At 36.5% G+C, this 21,827-nt stretch overlaps 1 protein-coding gene across 1 annotated transcript in view; it reads left to right on the forward strand.

The window, feature by feature from the left end:
- Positions 1–21,827, forward strand: part of spon1a (spondin 1a) — a 56,380-nt gene that overhangs the window by 27,476 nt on the left and 7,077 nt on the right. The window contains exons 7-11 of the mRNA XM_085268271.1: positions 10,153–10,217; positions 17,403–17,604; positions 19,646–19,786; positions 20,719–20,794; positions 20,900–21,082. Of these exons, the coding sequence (XP_085124397.1) occupies positions 10,153–10,217; positions 17,403–17,604; positions 19,646–19,786; positions 20,719–20,794; positions 20,900–21,082 (667 nt within the window). The remainder of the gene's footprint in view (positions 1–10,152; positions 10,218–17,402; positions 17,605–19,645; positions 19,787–20,718; positions 20,795–20,899; positions 21,083–21,827) is intronic.

The following is a 21,827-nucleotide window of genomic DNA, read 5'->3' on the forward strand; positions in this document are numbered from 1 at the left end:
CTTTAGAGAGAACTAACAAACACATGATATTAATTTTATCTGCTTGGGTCAGCTTCTTCTTGCATTGAAGATTTTAGAGGCAGTAAAACTGTCTGGTCATTGTATCAGAACTGGTAAATGTTTAATTTCATGTATGTGTGTTAAAGCTGCCTTATAATAACTTTCTTGCATGTAAAGATTAACGGGGACAGTGGTGTCCGCATAGATAGCTGTGTTCTTTGTTTGTGCACTGCAGCTGAGCTCAGTTGCCGCACATGTTGTAAAATAGCTATGCACTGTTATACAATATATGCAGCACAGAGATATAGCTCTGACAGTTTTTGTTGTTTTGCATACTGTGTATTTATGCTAAGTTATGTTTTGCCTTTAGCATGTGTGTCCCCCTTGCTTAGTTAATGTCTCTTGTGAGTTCCAGACTGAATTATGCATTCTGATTCATAGCTGTTTGTAGAGTCAGTAATGATTTAAAGGTATCTAATTTTGTATGGATGGCGATGCATGGCTGGATTATATCTGGTTTTAATATTACTAACATTTGGTAGTTTTATGATTATCACATACTCTGCAGTGCAGTACATCTAACCACAGTGGCCACTGACCTCCTTAGAGAGCACGAATTCTGAAAGTAAGAATGAAAGTTAGTAAAATGGAAGAAAAAGCATAGAGAGCAGAGACACCCTAAACTGGGTCATCAAAGGCAGTTACCTCAATTCATCTCTAATAATATACCCTAGCCCTGGGCCCAGGTTTGCTGGAGTAGCCTGTATGATGGCTCAGGTTGCTTGATGAATGAGTGTGCCAGGCAGCACTATAGCCTTCCAGACTGTGCTGCAAGGCTCAGAGATTGCCACTGAGGACAACCATGGTCAGCAAATCAATTCATAGCTCTCTAGAGAAGTAGTGAGTGCTTGCAAACCCATCTGCCTTTAGCATGGATGATTCACTTGTCACCACATTTTCCCCATAGCCTGTGGGATGTTCTCCTGTCCTGTTTTGAGCAAGATTGGTGTGACTGAAGTGACTTCACCTATGCAATATCTGAGCTGCAGCCTATTCTGCAGGGCAGGATATGGGAATGTCAGTGGAGATTTAATTAACACCTAAAGGCTGCGTAAGCCTTTACGCTATGCGCTGATAACAGCCAGCTTGCATCCCATTGGAATTTCGAAGCAATTTTTTTATGTCTATTAATAGTTTGGAGTACGTGCTGGGACAGACAGATCAGAGATTCCTGAGCAGAACTTTGATTACAACATCAGACATGCTCGTATCTCACCCGGGGAAAAGACTGCTTTAGACCAAGTGGGGCTTTGGCTCAGAGGCAGAAAACAGCTCTTAATTCTACATAATTGTACTGTCCTAGGGAATAGTTTGGCCATTTTAAATACAGAAGGGATATTCTGGCATCTCTTCATTAAGAATAATCCTTCTGACCCACATCTTATTACCAAGAGCATTATGCAATAATCAAACAATGTTGGAAGTTCTGTATAATAATAATAATAATAATAATAATAATAATAATTCATTGAAAGTATATTGAAGTACATCTGAAATTGCAGGCGTGTAGACAAATTATAAGTTAACACAATAGTTATTTAGAGTCTTCAATGTCAGGTCAGGTTAGCGGTGGCAAAGCATATGAATGACTAATCTGCATAATTCTGCACACACAGGAAATATGTTTTTTTCTTATGGTAATAATATTGAGGTGACAAAATAACTGAGGTATTTGCATGGTAATTAGCACTAATGATGTTTTTAGCATGGTGATTATATGAGCGTCTGCTGAGGCTGAGCTTCCTGAGGGATCTGAAAAGAAGCTTTATTGTCACAGCTTTGTCTTCCTGCTATTGCATTGAGTGAGAAATTGGTTCCCTCCCTTGTGTTAGCATAGCCACTAGGAAGTGGCATTAGCCATTAGTACAACACCAACTCCAAAAATGTGAGTAAAATGATTTGCAGATCTCATAAAACCATGTTTTATTCATAATTAAGCATATAAAAAATATCAGATGTTTAAAATGAGAAAATGTGACAGTTAATTTTTTTTTAAAAAGAATTTGATGAATTTGATTGCATCAGGATTCCAGCTGCTCAACAGTCCTCTGTCGTCCTTGTCATATTTTTCATTTCATGATGTACCAAATGTTTTCAGCTGGTCAAAGGTCTCAATAACAGGCAGTTCAGCACCCAGGCAGTCTTGCTGTTAAAACAGAGGAAGTATAAGGTTGAGCATAGTCTCCCTGAAATATGGAAGGTGAGAGCATGTGTTTTAAAACCTATATATACCTTCCACCACCGATAGTGCTTTTACAGATGTGCAACCTGCCAATTCAATAGGCACTAATGTAGCCCCATACTATCAGAGGTGAAGGCTATCTCTGAACTGAGTGTTCCTCACCTCTTTGATCCACCTGTTACACAGTGGCCATGTTTTCTAAAAGAATTTCAAGTTTTGTTTGTCTGACTAAAGAACAGTTTCAAACATTGCCTTAGTCCACTTTAAATGTTCACTGTTTCTGGATCATGTTCCCATGTTCACTTGTTTGCATGATACAGCTTTAACCTGCAATTGCCGATGGCACGGTGAACTGTGTTCCCATCTTGATTGCGTGATTTAAAATCTATGGATATGTACAGAGGCAAAATTACAAAAGTGGTGTTATTGTCCAAGAAATTTTGTATCTTATGGTACAGACATACAAAAACATGCAGAGAAAGTAACAGAACAATTGCTCTGGTCTTGTTTCTGGTGCAGATTTTGCCAACACAATGGACTATTTCATTTCATTTTTGTGACCAGATCATGAAAAAAAAATAGTGAATCAGTATGTCCTAGGGGCACTGGTCATCATACAATACCATATAATCCACCTTTCTTTGAAGGTTTACTTCCAGCTAGACAGAAACCCCCCAAAAAGATCCAGAACTCAGTGGAGGAATTACATATCGCAGCTAGCCTGGCAATGCCTTTGGCTACCCTGGGAGGAAATGGAGAACATTGCTGTAGGCAGGGAGATGTGGAATACTCTGCTTAGCCTGCAGCTAACACTGACTTTTGATAAGCAGAAGAAATGGGATGTATGGCATACAAATAAAAATGTCACAGTGCAGTTAAAAGATTTGTAGTATAAAGCAGTTAGGCAATAAGTGTACACAAAAGAACAGTCTGAATAGTTTATTCTGTCACTGATTATTGACCTTTCAGCTGGTGGATACTTGTAGGAATAAATTATGTGACAGCTCTTAAAAGCTGGTAATGGCAGCTTCAGGGTTGAACGGTGTATTTCTGTTAGATAATCAGCAAATCAATGATTTGCTTTCACCATGAAAGCTATGTGATGTATTACAATGTTTATGCCTTATCCCTGGCATTTGAGTATTCTGTTAATTTATGTGAATCTGCATCAGTGACAGGGAAATCAAGTTTTCATTACAGACTATTTCCCTAAAATGTGAAAACTTGAGGACTGAAAGAATTCTGCCAATAAGTTGCTTTATCAGGTGTTCAGATAAAAAAAAAATCAGTTATGTGAGTGTATTTGAAGACCCCAAACACAACTCAAATTCTAAAGCTATTTATAAATGCTTTAATTAACTACGTACTATTAACTATCCAAACTTAGTATGGTAGCTGAGTAGATTTAGTAGTAAACTTAGTAGAATGAATGAATGTTCCCTATAGTAGGTGTTTATTTGTGTAGTCATGACTGTAAAGCCTTCTTAACCTAAATGAAGTAAACAGTCTTTCTCTAACTGTGACAAATACATTCTTGTATACGTAACTAAACCAAATACAAATATGTACATTGCCTTATGTGTTTCCAGTTGTTGGAGATGTTTTCTGATTTGGTCTCTTCACCATAATCCACATATTAAGTTGTCATTCCGTTTATATATCTAACATTAAATAACTATTTCTGTTTTACCATCCATGTACAACACAGCTGTGTGTGAAGGTTAACTTAATGTGAAACAAATGTGAAGTCATTTTGAAATTAACCTGAGCATATTTTTGTGTTGTATATTCAGTAAAAAAGGAACAAACAAAAAACCCCAAAACAAACAATAACAACATCATAATATCCTAAAGTTGCGTAACTTTTTTTTTCTCAGATTTAGTCTTTTATGTGTTTTTGTTACTCTCTGTAAATGTTGAGTGTTTGAGTTACATTATCCTCACTAGCATGACTGAAAAAGCGATGCAGATTTAGGACAGGTTTGCGATTGTTCATTTTGCTGCATTAAAGCGTGTAAACAAATGTATGTTTGCCATTCCAGCCACATTCATATGAAACCATTACAAATGTCAGTAGGGCATGCAGCCAATATTAAACCATATTAACACTGTGACTCTGTTGCAAACCATTTCTTATTTGCAATGATGCCAGTTTAAATGCCGTTTCTTGCCTAACAGGGAATTACAAATGCTAAATCAAGCAGCACAAATGAATGTTCACTGCGCTTGTCAGGGCTGGATGGAAATTATTCATGCAATATGAATCTTTTCCCTCCAAGATGAGAGAGTATGTCATCTGCACTGCATGATGTGTCTTCTCTAATGGATACAAATACTACTCTGTTATGAAAAGGACTTCAGAGGTTTTTGTTTTGTTTTGTTTTTTTTACAGTATTACAGTATTTGAATGCAAACAATATTTAAAATAACATGTTTATGCTAGCGTAGAATGCAACAGCTGCAGGTCTGTTTGAGTGTCTTTCTCCTTCTCTTCCTTTCTTTGTGTGTCAATGTTATATATTTGAAATATTAAACAGTAATATCTGTTAATTATATTAGTAAACAAAACAAATATGACAATACTATAAATAATCTATTGGTGTTGATTGTGTGTTAGCAGATGCTTTCTCTTTTCCCGACTCACCATAATGACTCTTTTAGCATCTTCATCTGAAACCCTCCATGTTTTCATGTTCATGGTGCCTGAATGACATACTTCTTTATGAGCTCTTATTCTTAATTAGAACTTTTATTGCTTTTTGGGGGGCAATAAACCATATTTAAGCTTTAAAATTAGGCCACTCAAATTTGTGTATGGTGCCAATTTGCAAGGCACCTAATAATTTGTATTACCCATATAAAACCATGTGAAGAACTGCCCCGTGTCTGCTGCCTTGTGTGACTGTTGGAGAAGGAGCAGTGTGACCTTAAAGGTGAAAAATTTTACAGGAGAAAATTACTGAGAGTCAGATCAGAGAATCAAAGATTGTACACAACTAGTAAATTCATCTTTGTGAATAAAAACATTGCCTAACCTGAAGAACAGCTGAAGAAAAGCCACCCTGCACAGTTGTCTTGGTAATGAAGTTAAAGGAAAGATCCGATGGTTGCCCTTTTGTCCAATAGGGAACCATGCACAACTTGGATATTACCTCGCTGAGGCAGCACTTAAAGACTATACCTTCAGCTCGCTGTGAGCCAATTTCATGGCTGATCTCCTCAGTGTGAGGGAGTGCGACAGGTCAGTTCTATCCCAGCAGGAAAGGCTTGACCCAGTGGCTTTCGACGACTCTGTCAATGGGATCCATTCCAGTGATGATTCTTTTTAACAGGGTCAAGAGAAAAATCCAATGCAAATGAAAGATTTATTATTTATTCATGCATGTCCTTGCTATTGCACATTTTTGATTTCCCGAAATAATTACAATGTTTTTGACCAAAAGACTGCATGTTCACCTCAAGTATGACCTCTATCCGGGTTTAATCGAGGAATAATTCATGAGATTTTGAATACAGTTGTGTTTTTAATTTGACTGAATTTTTGTTAGTAGGTTGTGAAACAATAAACAAAATACCAAACTATTACATTTTCAAGCCTACTCTCACATTCTGTCACTTTTCTGTCAGAAAAAACAGTTTTTATATCAGAAGAGTCTGATCATCAGCAGTAATAGGTCAATCTGCTACACTCATGCGTAACCGTAACATAATTAGAAAAAAAGACACTCTAGACTTGATAAACATGAGCAAAAAAATCATTATCTGAACTATTTTCAAATGCTTAAGACCATGAAAGAAATGTTTACATTTATATAAGAAATATAAAACACTTCTTTTTCCTTTTTCATATTTCCAAATCCCATTTGACAAAGTCACATGATTAGGTAATTATTTGTATTAATTATATATGATATAATCAATATTTATTAAATTAATATTTAATTTAATAAAAAGAACTAAAGATAAAATTAATTAAATGGTTACTGACAGTAATTACTAGCTCTACATTGACAAATGTGCCCTTGTTTCGTATTGAAATGTTTGTTTATTGTATAGAATATTTTAATTTTTAATGTCACTTTGTACTTGGGTTTGTTTGTCCTGTTGGACAGAAGCATCTGACTGCTATCGCAACATGATGAGTCATTAATGGAATTAACTATATTGTATGACATGATGTGTTAGTGTAATGGGGTTCATTTATATAGATTTCACTGATTCTGATTCTAATAAGAAAAAAAATCATATTTCCTAAATGAACAGCTGAAGACATTTCTATACAGACAAGCCTTTAATTAATTTGTTGTTTTATGTTGTCGTTTTATTGTGTTACATTATGTTTTTTTAATTTCTGGTTTCATTGTGAAGCACTTTGTGATTTTTATCTGTGAAAGGTGCTGTATAAATACATTTACTTACTCAATAGCAAAGATTGATGAAAAATGAAATTCTGCATGTTTGTCCGGATGGACATTTTTATAACTTGAGGAAACACTCGAATTGGACATGTGACACGTGAGAGCAGGAAAGAGCTGTGGATTTATTAGTAACTGCTTTTTTTCTGTTCTAAATCATATAAATTGAAAAGACACTTTCTGAGTCCATTCTAATGACTTCCTGAGAAGTTGTTCCTCAGCTGCCACCCTGTGAAATGCAAAAGATTTATAGGTTTGCTTTTGCTCAGTATTTAATTAGTTGAGGGAAATGACAGGTTCTCTGAAAAGCTAACTACTGTATGTGTTTGCAGGGGAAGCAAAGAACAAGTTACATTGGTAATAGGGCTCAGCTTTAGACTTCCCTGTCATTACTGGATTTATAGTCAATTTAGGCAGTAGGAGGTCTACTTACACCGAATCTTTGAAATTCTATCCCTCTATGGCTGCCTCTGACATACACATGAGGAAAAGCAAAAAATTTGAAATAATTCTTCCATTGAGAACCCTTTAATTAGTGGTGTAGGCTGACCAATAACATTCAGTATTCTAAGCAGGAAAACTGCAACATAAAACATTAAGACAACTTATATTTATATATTATAAAGAAACAAACAAAGTAACAGAAAAAAGATGACAGTAATGAAATCAAAGCATCTCTTAATAAATTCTATGAAGAGCCATCTGGGAAGCAGAAACATGATGGCATGATATTCTATGTCTTTCGAGGCACTGCCATAAAGTGATGCTGCAGTAACCAGTTGCTTAGGCGATAAAGATTTTCTTATAGCAGCACGACAATCTATGGTAGATGCACTCGATAAGAAAACATAGAAAAAAAATATCTGTGCAACGTTATACATGTTAATTAAAAAATTAATTCAGACTCTTGGAGTTTTGTGCCAAGATAATGATCTGTTGCAGATTTTTTTCATTAGGCCAATAAATGTGTGTTCTCTGTTCTGCTCGATAAAGCTAGCAACAAAGTTGTATGGAGTGTTTGTTTTCATGGGTGCTTCTAATACATTAAAATATTTATACACAACAGAAGATGGATGATCTCTCTGTAATTCAGAAGTAATAATTTTGCAATTACAAAATAAAACATTTTTATTTCCTTTTTTAGAGTAAAATATAGACACATAAACCTCTTTGATAGTCAAACAGTTCTTTAAGCTACAGTAGCTTGGCTCAGATGTTAGCAGTTCTCCTTTACCTTTCTTTTTTTTTCTTTCCTTTCCGATTTTGCATTGACAGATGGTTCCTTTCTTCTTGAACGGGAATAAAAACATTGTTTTTCCTTTTTTTTCTTTTTTACAAAAAGAGCAATTCATATCAATTTCAAACATAGTCAATAAGGGTCTAAGGTTGTTTTGCTAGGAGTTGTGCTGTAGGTGCTTTAGACTATTTGCTTGTGTGATGCTCTTGCTTTACATATTTTTCATGTGACTAACATTAAAACTCAAACATTATTCATGTATTTTTTTAACAGTTGCAAAGAAACTGTATATTGTGGATATTGTGAGCTTTCACTTATTGCCAACTTAGAAACTGTAAGAAACTGTCTGTGTTTGTCTATGTGTGTATTAACAACTGCAACTCTTCACCATGTTGTGTAACTTCTGAGTGAGAAAACTGGAACATTTTAGCATAAAATAAAATTCACTAGAAGATAAGGTCAGTGGTGATGTCAATTATAGGTAAATTAAAAATTAATAGTACCGAGGGCAGGGGCAGATGTGCCTGAGGCTGCTTCATAGCTTGCGGACAAGATACTGACATGTCTCCTATTAATTATGACACTTATCCATTCCATTAAAATGTCTAGAGAGCTACTAAGTGATGGGTATCTGGCAATTACTGAGTAATGATGGGAAATATTAGATGACATCCTCTTTACTGCTCCTGAAAAGACTTTCAACAGACGGCCACTATCTAAGATACGGCCGGGGGAATACCACTGAGATTCTACTCTGTCCTTTTTTTTTTACTCTTTGCAGAAATTTATTAACCCTGATACTTTATATTTACTAGTTTATTTTCAAGTGCTCTTATATTTTCCCAACCACAGGTACACATTGTGCCCATTTAAAGTCTAATGGTTTAGATTTTGGCATCAATTACATCTAATCATCTCCTGTCATTCTCTTTTAAAGAAGGTCCTTTCACAATAAAAGAAAAAAAGATGCTCATATTAGGAAAGGTGCAGCATGTTACCTTTTACATGCAGCTCTCCACTGTGACATTTCATTAACACTTTGATATGAAAAAAAAAAACATCCCTTTTCACTTTTTTTTTATTCAGTGCAGTATATGGCTCAATTACAAACAAATAAGTGGAAGGCTAAGTTGACTAAGGTGGTTCAAAAGAACTTTTCCCAAGAATCATGCCCTCTGAGTACATGTTACCATTCAAGTGTAGTTATTGTAAAAATATATGGTTCTATTGTTTCTGGGTTTGCAGGTAAAGAAGCTGAAACGTATCCTTCCAGCTTCCAAAAAGGCTAGAATGTCAGAAAAGGGTTCATTTTTGCCTTGTGCAGTTGTGATCCTTGTTACTGTGGTAGTCTTGAATATTGCTTGTTGTGTTATTGGCTTTTCTATTGGTCGTAGAGCAATATTTGCTAGCTCTTTTCTCATTAGTTTACAAACTGGTAAACAAACTCTTGTTCTAACCTACTGCCAGGAAAGTTAGATGGCCAAAACATTTCTCCTCAGTCACCTTTGCAGGTCGAGATAAAAACAAATACACCAAAGTTGTAGTAATGTGAGATGCTGCATTATTATCTGACATTTCTTTTAAATACAAAAACACCTGAGAAAATAAAAAATGTTTCCTTTTGCATAAATACAAACCAAAACCTTTTTTAATATGTGAACTAGCCTACGAATTCAAAAGTGATAACTCGACGTCATATTCATATTCACACTTCGCTTTAAATTTGCAAGTGTGGCGTTAACTTATGTTTTAAAACTGACTGACTGAGGATTTTACGCAAAGGTTATAAACCTTCTTAATATGATACAGCATCACAGATGGAATTAAGATTGGATACCATATTTTTGACATAGAGAATATATTTTAGAAGAAAACCGAACACAAAGAGATGACAACAAAATGCATGTATGTGTAATTTCTTGTTGTTGTCATTGAGAGTGGAGAGTTCCAACTGGAACAGAGCCAATAGCAGTTCTTGTAACTGCCAGATTAAAAGCTCTACAAACTGTCTTATCAAATATGATGCTTTTACAATTTCCATAAAATTCAATTACTAATAATTTCATTACATTTTATATAGTTTTATATAGGATAGATTCTATCTATGGATATGTTGCTTTCAGCTATTTAACCACACATATCACATGTATCCAAGTCATAGAGTGTGGAAAGTCTTTCACTGGTCTTTTTGAAGTGAGATGTTAGATAATTTCAGCAGACTAACACTAAATCTTTGTGCATTTATCTTTCTCCTGTAGGGTGATGAAGTCCTGACCGTCATCAAAATGAAAGCACAGTGGCCCGCCTGGCAGCCGCTTAACGTGTAAGTGATATGTCTTTAATTATGATGATGCCTATTTGTGGTTTTGGAAGGTTTATAAGAAATGTAACAGCACATTATTTTATGCTTTATACCAGGACGTTTCAGTTATCGTAATATAAATAAATAAATTAGGTAATTATCATGTCATGCATTCAAATATTTCTGAGGTTGTGAAATAAAACTCTTTTAGACAATAATACATAAAAAAACATTTTTCACTTATAAATCGATAAACAAAATTCATAAATTGCCTGAAAACCCTAATTGATTGTATAAAATGAATAATACAAATAGTTAAACTTGCTTTTTAATACTGTTTAGGACTTAGATGTGTAAAGATGCATAAAGGCTTGTGAGCAAAAATAAACTGTCAAGGCCCGCGGTACTCATTTGTATCTTGGATCTGCAGTGTATCAATGACAGACCAAAAACAAATAAATCATAAATTTATCAAACCCAATCCTGGCAATGTGATAATGTGATATGGGGCTATAATGTGTCAGAGCTGCTACACAGGAACAAGTTTAATCTAAATTGACTAGGATCACTTCTGGAATTTGATGATTTTTGTTTGAAATCAATATATCTCAGATATAGTATTTTATTTTATTTTATTCTATTCTGTACAGTTGTGTACTGTATTTATTCTTATTGTATTCTAATTTTTGCCTCATAACTTTTGCACTGTCCACTTCCTGCTGTGACAAAACAAATTTCCCACGTGTGGGACTAATAAAGGTTATCTTATCTTATCTTATCTTATCTTATATACTAGTGTATCTCAAAAAAAAATTAGTTTTGATGATTATGGCTTATAGGTCATGAAAATAGAAATGCAGTATTTCAGATTATTAAAATTTTTAATTTTAAGTTACAGTGAATTATTTTTCAAACATTATGAATATGGTCTAATCAGTCTATTCTAGTACACACAGTCATCAACACCCTCCGCAAGGAGCTACAGACGGTCATTACTGAAAAAGGACTGGCTGGCAGAGTGCTTTATCGTAGTCTTGAGCCTCATTTCTTCATATTTTGCTTCCAAGGAGAAAGACTTTCTTGTAAGGCAACAACCAGGCTGGACCCAAGTTGCAGGCTGTGCAAACATGCCCCAGAGACTCTCGAGCACATAGCTGTAATATAAAAAAATTCAATATGGGACACTATACAGTGAGAGGCACAACCAAGTTACTGGGATATCATAGAGGAACATTCATGCCACATGGAAGTTCCCAGCTCCTGATGGGAGATACTGCCAAAGGTGGTTAAGAACCCCAAAGCTAAGGTCCTGTGGGACTTCAAGGTCCTGTGGGACTTCAAGGTCCAGACAGTCAAGCAGCTGCTGGCCAACAAATCAGACATTCAGATGGTTGACAAGGAGCAGAAGACCACAGTTATGATTGATGTGGCAATCCCCTGGGACAGCAACATCAGAAAGAAAGAGCACAGAAAAAAACGGAGAAGTACCGAAGGCTGAAGGGATAACTTGAACAGATGTGGAATGGTGAAGTCCAAAGTGGTCCCAGTGGTAATAGGAGCGTTATGTGCTACAACCCCCAAGCTGAAAGAGTAGGTCCAGCAGCTTCTAGATACAACATCAGAGGTCTCTGTCCAGAAGAGTGCAGTCTTAGAAACAGCTAACATATTGCACAGAACTCTCAACCTCCCAGGCGTGGACCTGAGGTTAAGGAACAAACACATACTCACTATCTCTAATTGATGAAATTTCAAAATCTTAATCATCTTAGGTTCTTTAAATGCATCATTGATTGCAGTGCAGTACTGATTTCCTACCAATATTTCAGGGATTTGTTGAGCCATTTCAAGCAAGAAGCCTTATCAGTAGAGTTTGTTCAGTACTGTGAAAAAATGACTCAGTTTTTCACCCAAGTTCACTAACACTAATTGGTAGTGCACTAGAGGCAGTGGAGCTGTTTTGTAAGGCATTGGGGAATGTGCAAATTGAGTCTATATTTGAACTTTAAAGTAAAAAGTCACGTTTATATTTTGTTTTTTTTAAATCTTACAAATATTTTAACTGCATTAAGACATAAAGAAATGGGATTACCTTGAAGTAAAAAGATGGGAGGCAAGAAAAAGAGTCTATATTATTATCAGTTACAACTGCTTTTGCTTTATCATCTGGCTTGAATTATACAGTGAGTTTTTGAAAGATTTTGCATGACTAAATCATCGTGTGAAGTTTTTAAGATGAAGTTATCATTTTAAAGTCGATCATCAGAGCTCGCTGATCAGGGAAAACCACCAGCGACACTAACTTACTGTTTGCTTATTTATTTACCCCTATATTCATATGAGTCATTTGCTTTCTCATTCATGTCAACAACAAGAACCTGTTTTAATCCGTTAGTATAGAAAAATGTCCTGTGTGTTGTTGTGTGTGTGTTGTTTCTTCAACCACAGAGCTAGAATAAGGGCAATGGGATTAATATCTGAATGGAAGAACACAGCCAGAAATAGAAGCAATGATATCCACAAGGGCTAATTAGCCTACCCTGCTCTGTATATGCAACCAATTAACTGTTTCACACAGTGATTATGAACAGCACATGCGAGAGTGTGTTGGATCAATTATGTTGGTTGGAAGAGGAAAAAGGAAAGGACATTTTATGTAAATAATTACAGAGAATTGCCCTCACCATGGTCACTGTGCGTCAAAAGAGTTAAGTACACATTTCAGTCATGAAATTAGAAAATGCACCATGTAGTTTTTAAAAGAGTCTTATTAGGTTCGCATATGAAATTACATACAGTGTATGGATATTTATGGAAGCAAAACATAAGGTTTGCTGGTACCTTTGTGTGTTAAAGGTACCAGCAAACCAGAGCAAATGTCTAAGGTGGTGTGTCTCAATGTTTGTGCTTCTTTAGGTGTATGAATGACTTTTCTGTGCAAAGTCTAAGTACAACCCCTAGACTAAACACAGAATAGAGATGGGCCTTTATCCCGAAGTTAAAGTGTCCATAATAATATGCTTTTATTATAGATTCCTGCCAAAATAGGTTTATGTGCTTTAATGCTAAAAAACAAATTGTCTTAAACTGAGCATTACTGAAACACCTCTTTTCAATCTGTCTAAGAAATGCTAGACCGATTGTCTAAGAATCGCTTCCCCAGATGTTCAGTTTGCTCTTTTGACTAGCTAGCATGATGAAAGTTCAGTTCTCTGAGTATTCCCCAAAGTTGCCATGTCTAACAAAGCTATTTTGTCAGCTGGATACGCCAGATCCTCTTCTGAAAATACCCAGCTAAGAGTATTTGAAAGCAGGTGCAGGATTTTTTTGACTGAGATGCTTTGTCTCCAATATTTGGAAGTAATGTGTTGCATTACTTTGATAGCAATATTGTTGTAGTACAGACATGAATACTCAGAGACCAATATTTGTGCATCCCATCTCCATTGGGATGGTTGATGAGGTGTTGATGTAGTGTTTCTCAACACCTCTTTTGGATGAAGCATGACAACCACAAGAAGCACTGTTTTTTACCCAAAGTTCAAAATTTTCAACTCTTGACTGAGTAAATAAATAAATAAACCAACAAACTACTCAGCGCTCAAAGTGAAGAAGCAGCTCTGTGCCTCAGTATGCTGCAGGTGTTTCTTCGAGTCAACACTCTGTTTACAAACATCTGAAAAATTATCTTTCTTAGGTTTCTCATTCTTATCTCCATAGTCCTTACACTGTCATATCATTTTGCAGTCAGTACAGACTGGTACTTTTCTTGTTTAAAAGACAATATTTTAAACCTGAACTCTCACCTAGTACAAATAACGCTGGCAATTGTATTAAAAGTAACTGATCCTGAAATAGTCCAGGTAAATGTCATGATCTATCTCAGCTTCCTGACTGTGAGAGTCTGAGGCAGTCTTAGTTACTGTCTCTCTATAAAATATTACAGAAATAGCGCTGTTGGTTTCAGTAATAAGAAATTTAACATGTAATTAAAAGAACTATCATTTCAATATTGTTTTCCACTGAAGAAGAAAACTCTTATTTTCCTAAATATTGCAAAGCCTACTGTAACACCAGCATCAGTATGGATAGAGGTTTTGTGTTAAGATGCGCTAAAACAAACAGATCGTTTTTCTTCGAAAATGCAATAAATCAGTTTTAGTGCACAAAGTGTTGCTTCTTACAATCTCAGTTTGAGCCTTTTCTAAAGGTTAGAAGAAGGTTACAACTTTATTTTCACAAACTACTAAAGACCACTTCTCAAACATAACTTCATTGACAGCGTTTGCTTATAAACTGAAACACACACATTTTCAGTCCCAAATAGATGTCAGTAAACCATTTCAACACCAGTTTTCCAGTAGATTTTGTTGTGGGCGTTAACATAATAGATATTCCTGAAGGCTTCACACAGATTCTGACGAGTCTACGCTTTATTCTCTGACTCACTCCTAAATCACATTTTTCACTACAATGTTGCGCTTTCAGTTTCTAACTAAACATCTTTTTATTAGTTTCACTGTTTCTATCTTTGGTCTGTAAAAGATAAATAAATAAATGGCAGCTTGACAGCTCCATGACACTCACACTGGCTTCTTATTGCCTCCCCGCTCCCGCTAACCAGGACTATGGTGTTATTCTGTGAGTTTTATGTGAATAGCAGCTAAAAGCTTTAAGTACTTTATTATACAGTCCTGTGCAATGACTTGCTTCTAATTTTTAAAGTGCTCTTGAGCAATAGTTTTCCAGGCTTTCTGAAGGTCTTTCAGAATTTTACTTTGGACACTGGCTGCTTTTTCGCTCATATTCATTCCATTACCTGGCCATTTTAAAAGGATTTTTAGGTCATGCATACGAAAGGGGACATAACTCAAGCGATGAACCAGTGTTGTGTCTCACAACAGACAAGCTGTCAAAAAGCCCATTTTAAATTGGCACTTTAGGCACTTTATTCCGAGCAGCCTGTCACAAAAACACATCATTTGTTCCCATTTCTTGAATTGGATCGACAATAAATGCCAGTGATAAAACAATTTGACAGGCATAAAATAGTATTATACCAAAGAGCTTATAGCCAGAAACCTTGGCATATCTCAGTATGGTGTACAGTGTGCCCTTAAAAAAATTAGGAAACCAAACAAGTGGAGGATGAAAAAAAAAAGTGGGAGGCATAAAATAAAATAATAATAACATAAAAAACAATTTGCAACAAAACAGCATCTGAAAGTCATGTCCCTAAGAAAACAGGAAAAAGCCCAACAAGACCTGAGAGATGGAGCTCACCCTTCAGCTGAACTATAAATGATCACATTGAAATAGTGACTGTTAAGAAATCATTCGTAAGGAAGGGAAACGGAGAGAAAAAACTGAAAATCAGTAGCAACAAGTCTCGTGAAGTGATAAAAATTCTAAAATTTCCTTTCATCAATATGTACCGAGGGGGTCAGGAAAGAAGTACAACAGTACAGCAATCTGTAAAACACAGGTGAGGCTCTCATTGTTTTAGGCTGCATTTCAGCCAGTGGTGTTGGGGATCTTGTCAAAATTTTATAAACCCAGAAAAATATGATCAAATTTTAATTCACCATGGATAAAAAAATAAAAAAAAAAACATCGGTAATGGATTGGCCTCTTTAGAGTTTGAGCCTAAACATTATGGAAGCAGTGTGAGAGCATCAGCCCATTTTATGTTGTGTGCACAAAACATGCACGTGATATGAAACAATAGCTTTATGTCGTATAATAGAATATAAAACAATTGCTAGCAATGCAATAAGAAGCAGTGGAAATCGATCAAAAGTAACTTTGTCAAGAAAAAACTTTGTTTTTCATTTGTTTGATTTGCATGCAGGAAACATTTCCTTTTATCTTAAGTAAGTAGTCTATGTCTCCTTCACCAAGCATAACGAACGCACCGATTAACCGCCCACACAAGTCATTTTTGAAACTGTCATATTCACGGGAGTGACTGAATATATCCCTGTACCAACATTTTGACACCTACTAAAATTTATATCAACTCTCTTCTCCAAAAACACGCCTGCGCGTATTTATAAACCAAAACATTTTGGAATTAGTAAAACATTTCACTGGGGTTATCTAGGGTGATTAATCCCCTGCCTTATTTGCAACCAGCCGTGTTCTGTCTCTTCTTTTCTGTCAATTACACCTGACTTTTTTGTGGAACCCAGGTGGCACTCTGAGATAAAGCGGAGACTTGCAGTACTCTCTGAACGGAGACCCGGGGGAGTTGAGTCAAGTTGTGTGTTCTCAGGGGATAACAGTTATTTCAGCTCCTCAGAGGCATCATTAGCAGAATGTGCAAGTGCAGGACAGAGTTGGCTGAAGTCATAGGTTTATGTAGCCATGATGACAGGTGAAGAGGAATCACTGGCTAATTGTATCTCTTAGAAGAAGCTTCTTGCTCCTAAATATTCTTCTGTTATCTGGAAAAATTCTTGCAATTAGTTTTGCTGTTAATCATTGGTCAAGTAAGATGGTGCAAGTGTGTGAGTCTCCAGTGTTAGAACAGAGTAAATGTAGTGTGGAGATAGATGTGGTCTGACAATCTGAATCTATAAAAAATGTCAAAGAAATTTTTATCAGTTACTATGACTTTTAAGCTGTATATTTATCTTCTTATATGCTGCCTGTAAAATTCCACAATATTCCAATATTAGATAAGCTTTCCTTCTAGCTGAGCATAATATTGAGAGTGTTGTTTTTCTTATTTCTGCTTCAATTTATATTAACCTTTGTGAAACTATAATAATCTTGGACCAAGTTGCATGGCAAAATCCAATGTGCCAGGAACCAGAAGTACAAAATATTTATTTTCACATCACAGCTTGAATGTGCACACAACATTAAAGACACCTGATTCGGTTCAGCTAACTCTTTTGTGATTGATGGACTGATTAAACATTCCACAACCTCAGAAATCTCAGTAACCTGCAAACTGTTTCATTCATTTCTGGGACACTTGAGGGCAAAATTGAAAATGCATGGCCCCACAAACACATGAGGATACAGCAAATGCATTACTGGATTACGTTTTGTCCAGAACAGGTGCAGCTTACCCTAAGGTGTTATGAAGGACACATCCATTGTGTGCCACAGCCTTTGGAGATTCCCACTTGTCAGTTGGGCTCTCCCTTACTCACAAAGTGGTTTGATGCACTCAGAACTCATACTCACGCTCTTCCTCAGGCGGGCTGCCCCCTCAGCAGAATTTTCAGTAGACCGGACACGTCACCTCATGTCCTTCCTGACGATGTTGGGGCCCAGTCCAGACTGGAATGTAGGTCTGTCTGCTGAGGACTTGTGTACAAAGGAGTGTGGTTGGGTCCAAAAGGTGGTCCAGGACCTAATCCCCTGGGATGCAGGCACTGATAGTGGGGTGTCATATGAGGTGGGTACAAATTTTATAAAATTAAATGTAATATGTTATTAATTTACCCTCAAACAATGGCACAGTAAAGTGTTTTTTTTTCTGTTTTTGCTCTAAGCGTGCTTGTGCTATGTAAAATGTTTTTAAATTTGTTGTGACATCAGCCGTTCCTAAAGTGAAACATGAGGAACTACCATTAATCTAATATATGGTGAGGAAAGCACTTATACCAGTGTTTCTATGTTTGTTAAAATGTAAGATTGTACAATTTACTACTGAGATGTTACTAAACATTGTATGTGAATATCAAAACTTGTTAACATAATAGCTTATTAATTTAATTAGTTAAGTTGTCTTAATGCATGCTCAATAAGCAGTTAAGGTTTGACTTAACTAATTTTAACTAAAACCTTCTGAAAATGATGCAACAACAACATTAGTGTCCCCCACTCAAATAAGGTTACAACCCCACATTCCCTGGGCAATCGCAGCCTTTTGCAAGCTGTTGTTCGCTCTGCCTTTTACCCCCTGGATAACCTTCCTCGCTCTCATCACCAGCTGAGACTTCCCTTCACACTCACATTTTGACCTTGTCATTATACCAACCTCTTCATCTGCCTGTCTGCCCACATTCACAATCACTCCCTCTCTCACATCAAACCGCCAGGCTGCAACAATTCAAGTGTCATCGCCCATCCAATTCTCCTCTAAAAGCCTTGAGCAATGTCCCTCCTTCAGCCCTCACTCTCAGGTGCTGCATGCTCAATATCTCCTGTCAGCACCAAGAGATTAGGCTTACAGTTCGACCAAATTTTGTGACTAAACATGTATGAAACTTTTGGCTGATGTATTAGAGCTCATACAGTTCACCCACTGAACTGTAGCCTCTTGTTTATTTTGGCCAGCCTATCGGTTAATTTAACCTTTTCTCTTCCTCTGTTTTTTACTGTACAAATATACAAAATTGTATTCAGCAGTGGATTTTAAAATATGTGAATTTACCACTTGTGAGAGGAACACCTTGTTCCTCTCACAAGTGGACCTAGAAGAACCGAAAGAAGTATGTAGGCTAAGAAATATAAAAGGCAATTGTGGCAATGAGCCTCAACAATTGTTCTTCTTTAATGCTGGTTGAGGGAAGTCTGAATCCACAGTTTTTGGCTTTTGTTTGACATGCATTTTAACATAATGTAATGACTGCAGATCTCTGCCTCAAATAAATGTCAGTAAATTGCATGTGAATAACACAAAAAAAAAGTTCCTTCTTGGAACTGTATGTATTGGAGCAATGTTAACACAAATGTTCATTTTGTCTTTAGGATCTAAGTAATGCAGTGCACTCTTACGTTTACTCTATCCAAATGCAACATTTTCAGCGCAATGAAAAGGCTCCACTGTTCTAATCTCCATTATTTAAATATTGCTAAAATAAAATAAGTATTGAGATATAAAACTATTTGTTGTTGAGAATAAAGAATGACCATATCAGTAGTGCAAAAGCTTTTTAAGAAGTCTGTTGTTGCTATTCTGGAAGGATGAGACGTTGCGTCTTTGTTACAAAGTTGTTAAACGCACAGGTCTGTAACAGAGTATCAAGTCTCAACCATTGTACTTTTACAGTAACGGTTGATTAATGACCACTCTTCACCTTTTTGCTTATCCTTACCTCTCTGACAAACAAAAACAGCTCTGCTCTTTCTCTATTTTTCTTTTGGGTGGCCTCAGTGGGGGTTGAAGGATGAGCTGGTCTTCTGCCTCCAGACTGCCTCTGGCGGTGGTGCTTCTATCAGCCCCCTGCTGGCAGACCTTTACTGTTGACTGAGAGTAGCTCCCATAAAAACTACACTGCTCGTCCACAGCTGCTCTCTGACTTTGAAACTTGTCCTTTGTTCAACTTGCATTTTGTGTAACTTTTGTGACTTTGCGCTCACTGTCCTTAACGTGAAAATGTATTTTTCAAAGAAGTCTTGTCAGAGTGTTATTTTTAAAATCCTAAAGCTCCACTTTCTTGTGGCTCATGTATTTTTCCCCCTTTTCCCTTCTTTGTCTGTGCTTCTTTTAGTCTCCTAACAAGCCTAGTGTGCCCCAGGAAAAAATTCGTCCCTTAACCAGTCTGGATCATCCACAAAGCCCTTTTTATGATCCTGAGGGGGGTGCTATTACCCCTGTGGCGAGGGTGATGGTGGAACGCATTGCCAGAAAGGTTTGTCTGTTTTCCTAACAGTCAAGTCTTGGTTGTGTCTTTGATGGAATAGTGATATAATGCACCCAATTTCATTATGACAGACATACACCGACCTCTAAAGGTAAACATTTAGTCATTATACAGTGTTTACAGTTGATCATTCTTTTTTTTTTACCACACTTTGTATTTTAGTTGTGAAAAGTGTTTCAGTGCAATCAGTTTGGTGATCTGAAGAAAGCTCCATTACAGCACACTAAAACTCATCAATCCAGTGATTCCTTTATGAAGGGGAGAGATAGGGGTTTCCTCCCCAAACATGAAGAAAAAAGCTTAGGGAGCATTTTTTATTCACTTCCTGCATTCTGTTAGGGCAGTACGGTGAAAAAAATGTGTATATTTAAACCACTTATGAACAAATTAGTGGTTTATTTAAAAAATTTTAATTTTTTGTCATATAATGATATCAGTAGTAGCAATATGTGCAGCACTAGTATTGTGATGTTCAGTACAGCTTGTGAAGAAGTGCAGCATAAACATTTAGTTAATTAAACCATTTAATGCAGGTATTTAAATTAGTTTTCTACAAGATATTAAGCTTTTTCAATTATGAGGAGTGATGAAACATTATCGCTGCAAGAGGGCTCAAAGGTTAGCAGTCCTTCAGTGGCATCTAGAGGCAGCTGTGGGTATTTTTTATGCATGATTCTGTGTTGACATCCACAAATTATGAAATGCATTCCTGTACTCTATAGTCATTATCTATATTGTGTGCCTACCACAACTAGGATCATTTTAAATGTATGGTGACCTTTTGCTTACCTGTGTGCTTCTGCTAGCCCTAGGAGGTGAATAGAAGGACTGAACAAGAATAAACAGAAACCCAGAGCAACAAACCACTTCCACAGCGGTGGACTATTGTAGCAATATAAATGTCTGTCTTGTGTTCACAGGGTGAACAGTGCAACATTGTCCCAGACAATGTGGATGACATTGTAGCAGATATTGCCCAGGAGGAGAAAGAGGAAGGTCTGCATCCTGTTCCATTTTCTCTTTTTCACACACCCAAGATTAAAAGCACACTTAACAATGGTAGGCTATTATAGAACGCCTATTCCCCTTTCTATCCTGCAGATGATACTCCTGAGACATGTATCTACTCAAACTGGTCTCCATGGTCTGCCTGCAGCTCGGCCACTTGTGAAAAGGGCAAACGAATGAGGCAGAGGATGCTGAAGGCACAGTTGGACCTCAGTGTTCCCTGCCCACACACTCAGGATTTTGAGCCTTGCATGGGGCCTGGATGTAGTGATGAGGGTGGGTATTTATCTAAAAACAAAAACTAATCGCACTGGGTTGGCCAGAAAAAAATAGAAGACTGCTTTGAAGATGGAGAAACAGTATAATTAATTAAGATTCCTCCACAGATTCCCCATCCACTGAGCACCTTTATGAGCATTTTTAATATCTGTGATAATTATCGTACCCATTAATGTCTTGAAAAAGTTATGGCATGTTTTGAAATGCTTCTTTTGTTTGTTATTCATAAAATACCCGAGGTAGCACTCTACAGCAGCAGGAACGTTAGAGTAGAAAGACAGGCGAAGAGAACACTTTGTTTCGAAGAGGCCATTAAGCATATTTATTTATAAGAGACATTTGGCTGTAAATTGTACTCTGTGTTCCGGAGCACTGCCTCAGGGCTGGGTTAGACTTGTTTTATGTTTTCAGACTTCACCTAGCCATTAGTTTGTCATTTATTACACTTGGAGAAAGGTGTTGGTGCTCTGTATTTTGAGATGACTCGTGACACGTATGAATAAATAATGTGAGGAATTCAGCTGTCCATTAAGACTGCGCCCACATTTAAAACAGGCATGATGCCTACATTCAAGCCATTTTTTATTTTCCTGTTCTCTGTTAAATCCTTCACTTTTAACAACAAATGACTACGAACAAAAAAAAACGGTAAAAAGGCCAATTTTGTTATTTATATGTGGCACGGGCATTATCAGTGAGTCTGCACTAACATCATTCTTACTTTTTTGTATTTGTGTTTCTG

Source organism: Mchenga conophoros, linkage group LG1 (assembly GCF_057382185.1).
Source record: "Mchenga conophoros isolate Kocher_MC1m ecotype Shallow Benthic linkage group LG1, M_conophoros_male_GT1.1, whole genome shotgun sequence".
NCBI lineage: Eukaryota > Metazoa > Chordata > Actinopteri > Cichliformes > Cichlidae > Mchenga > Mchenga conophoros.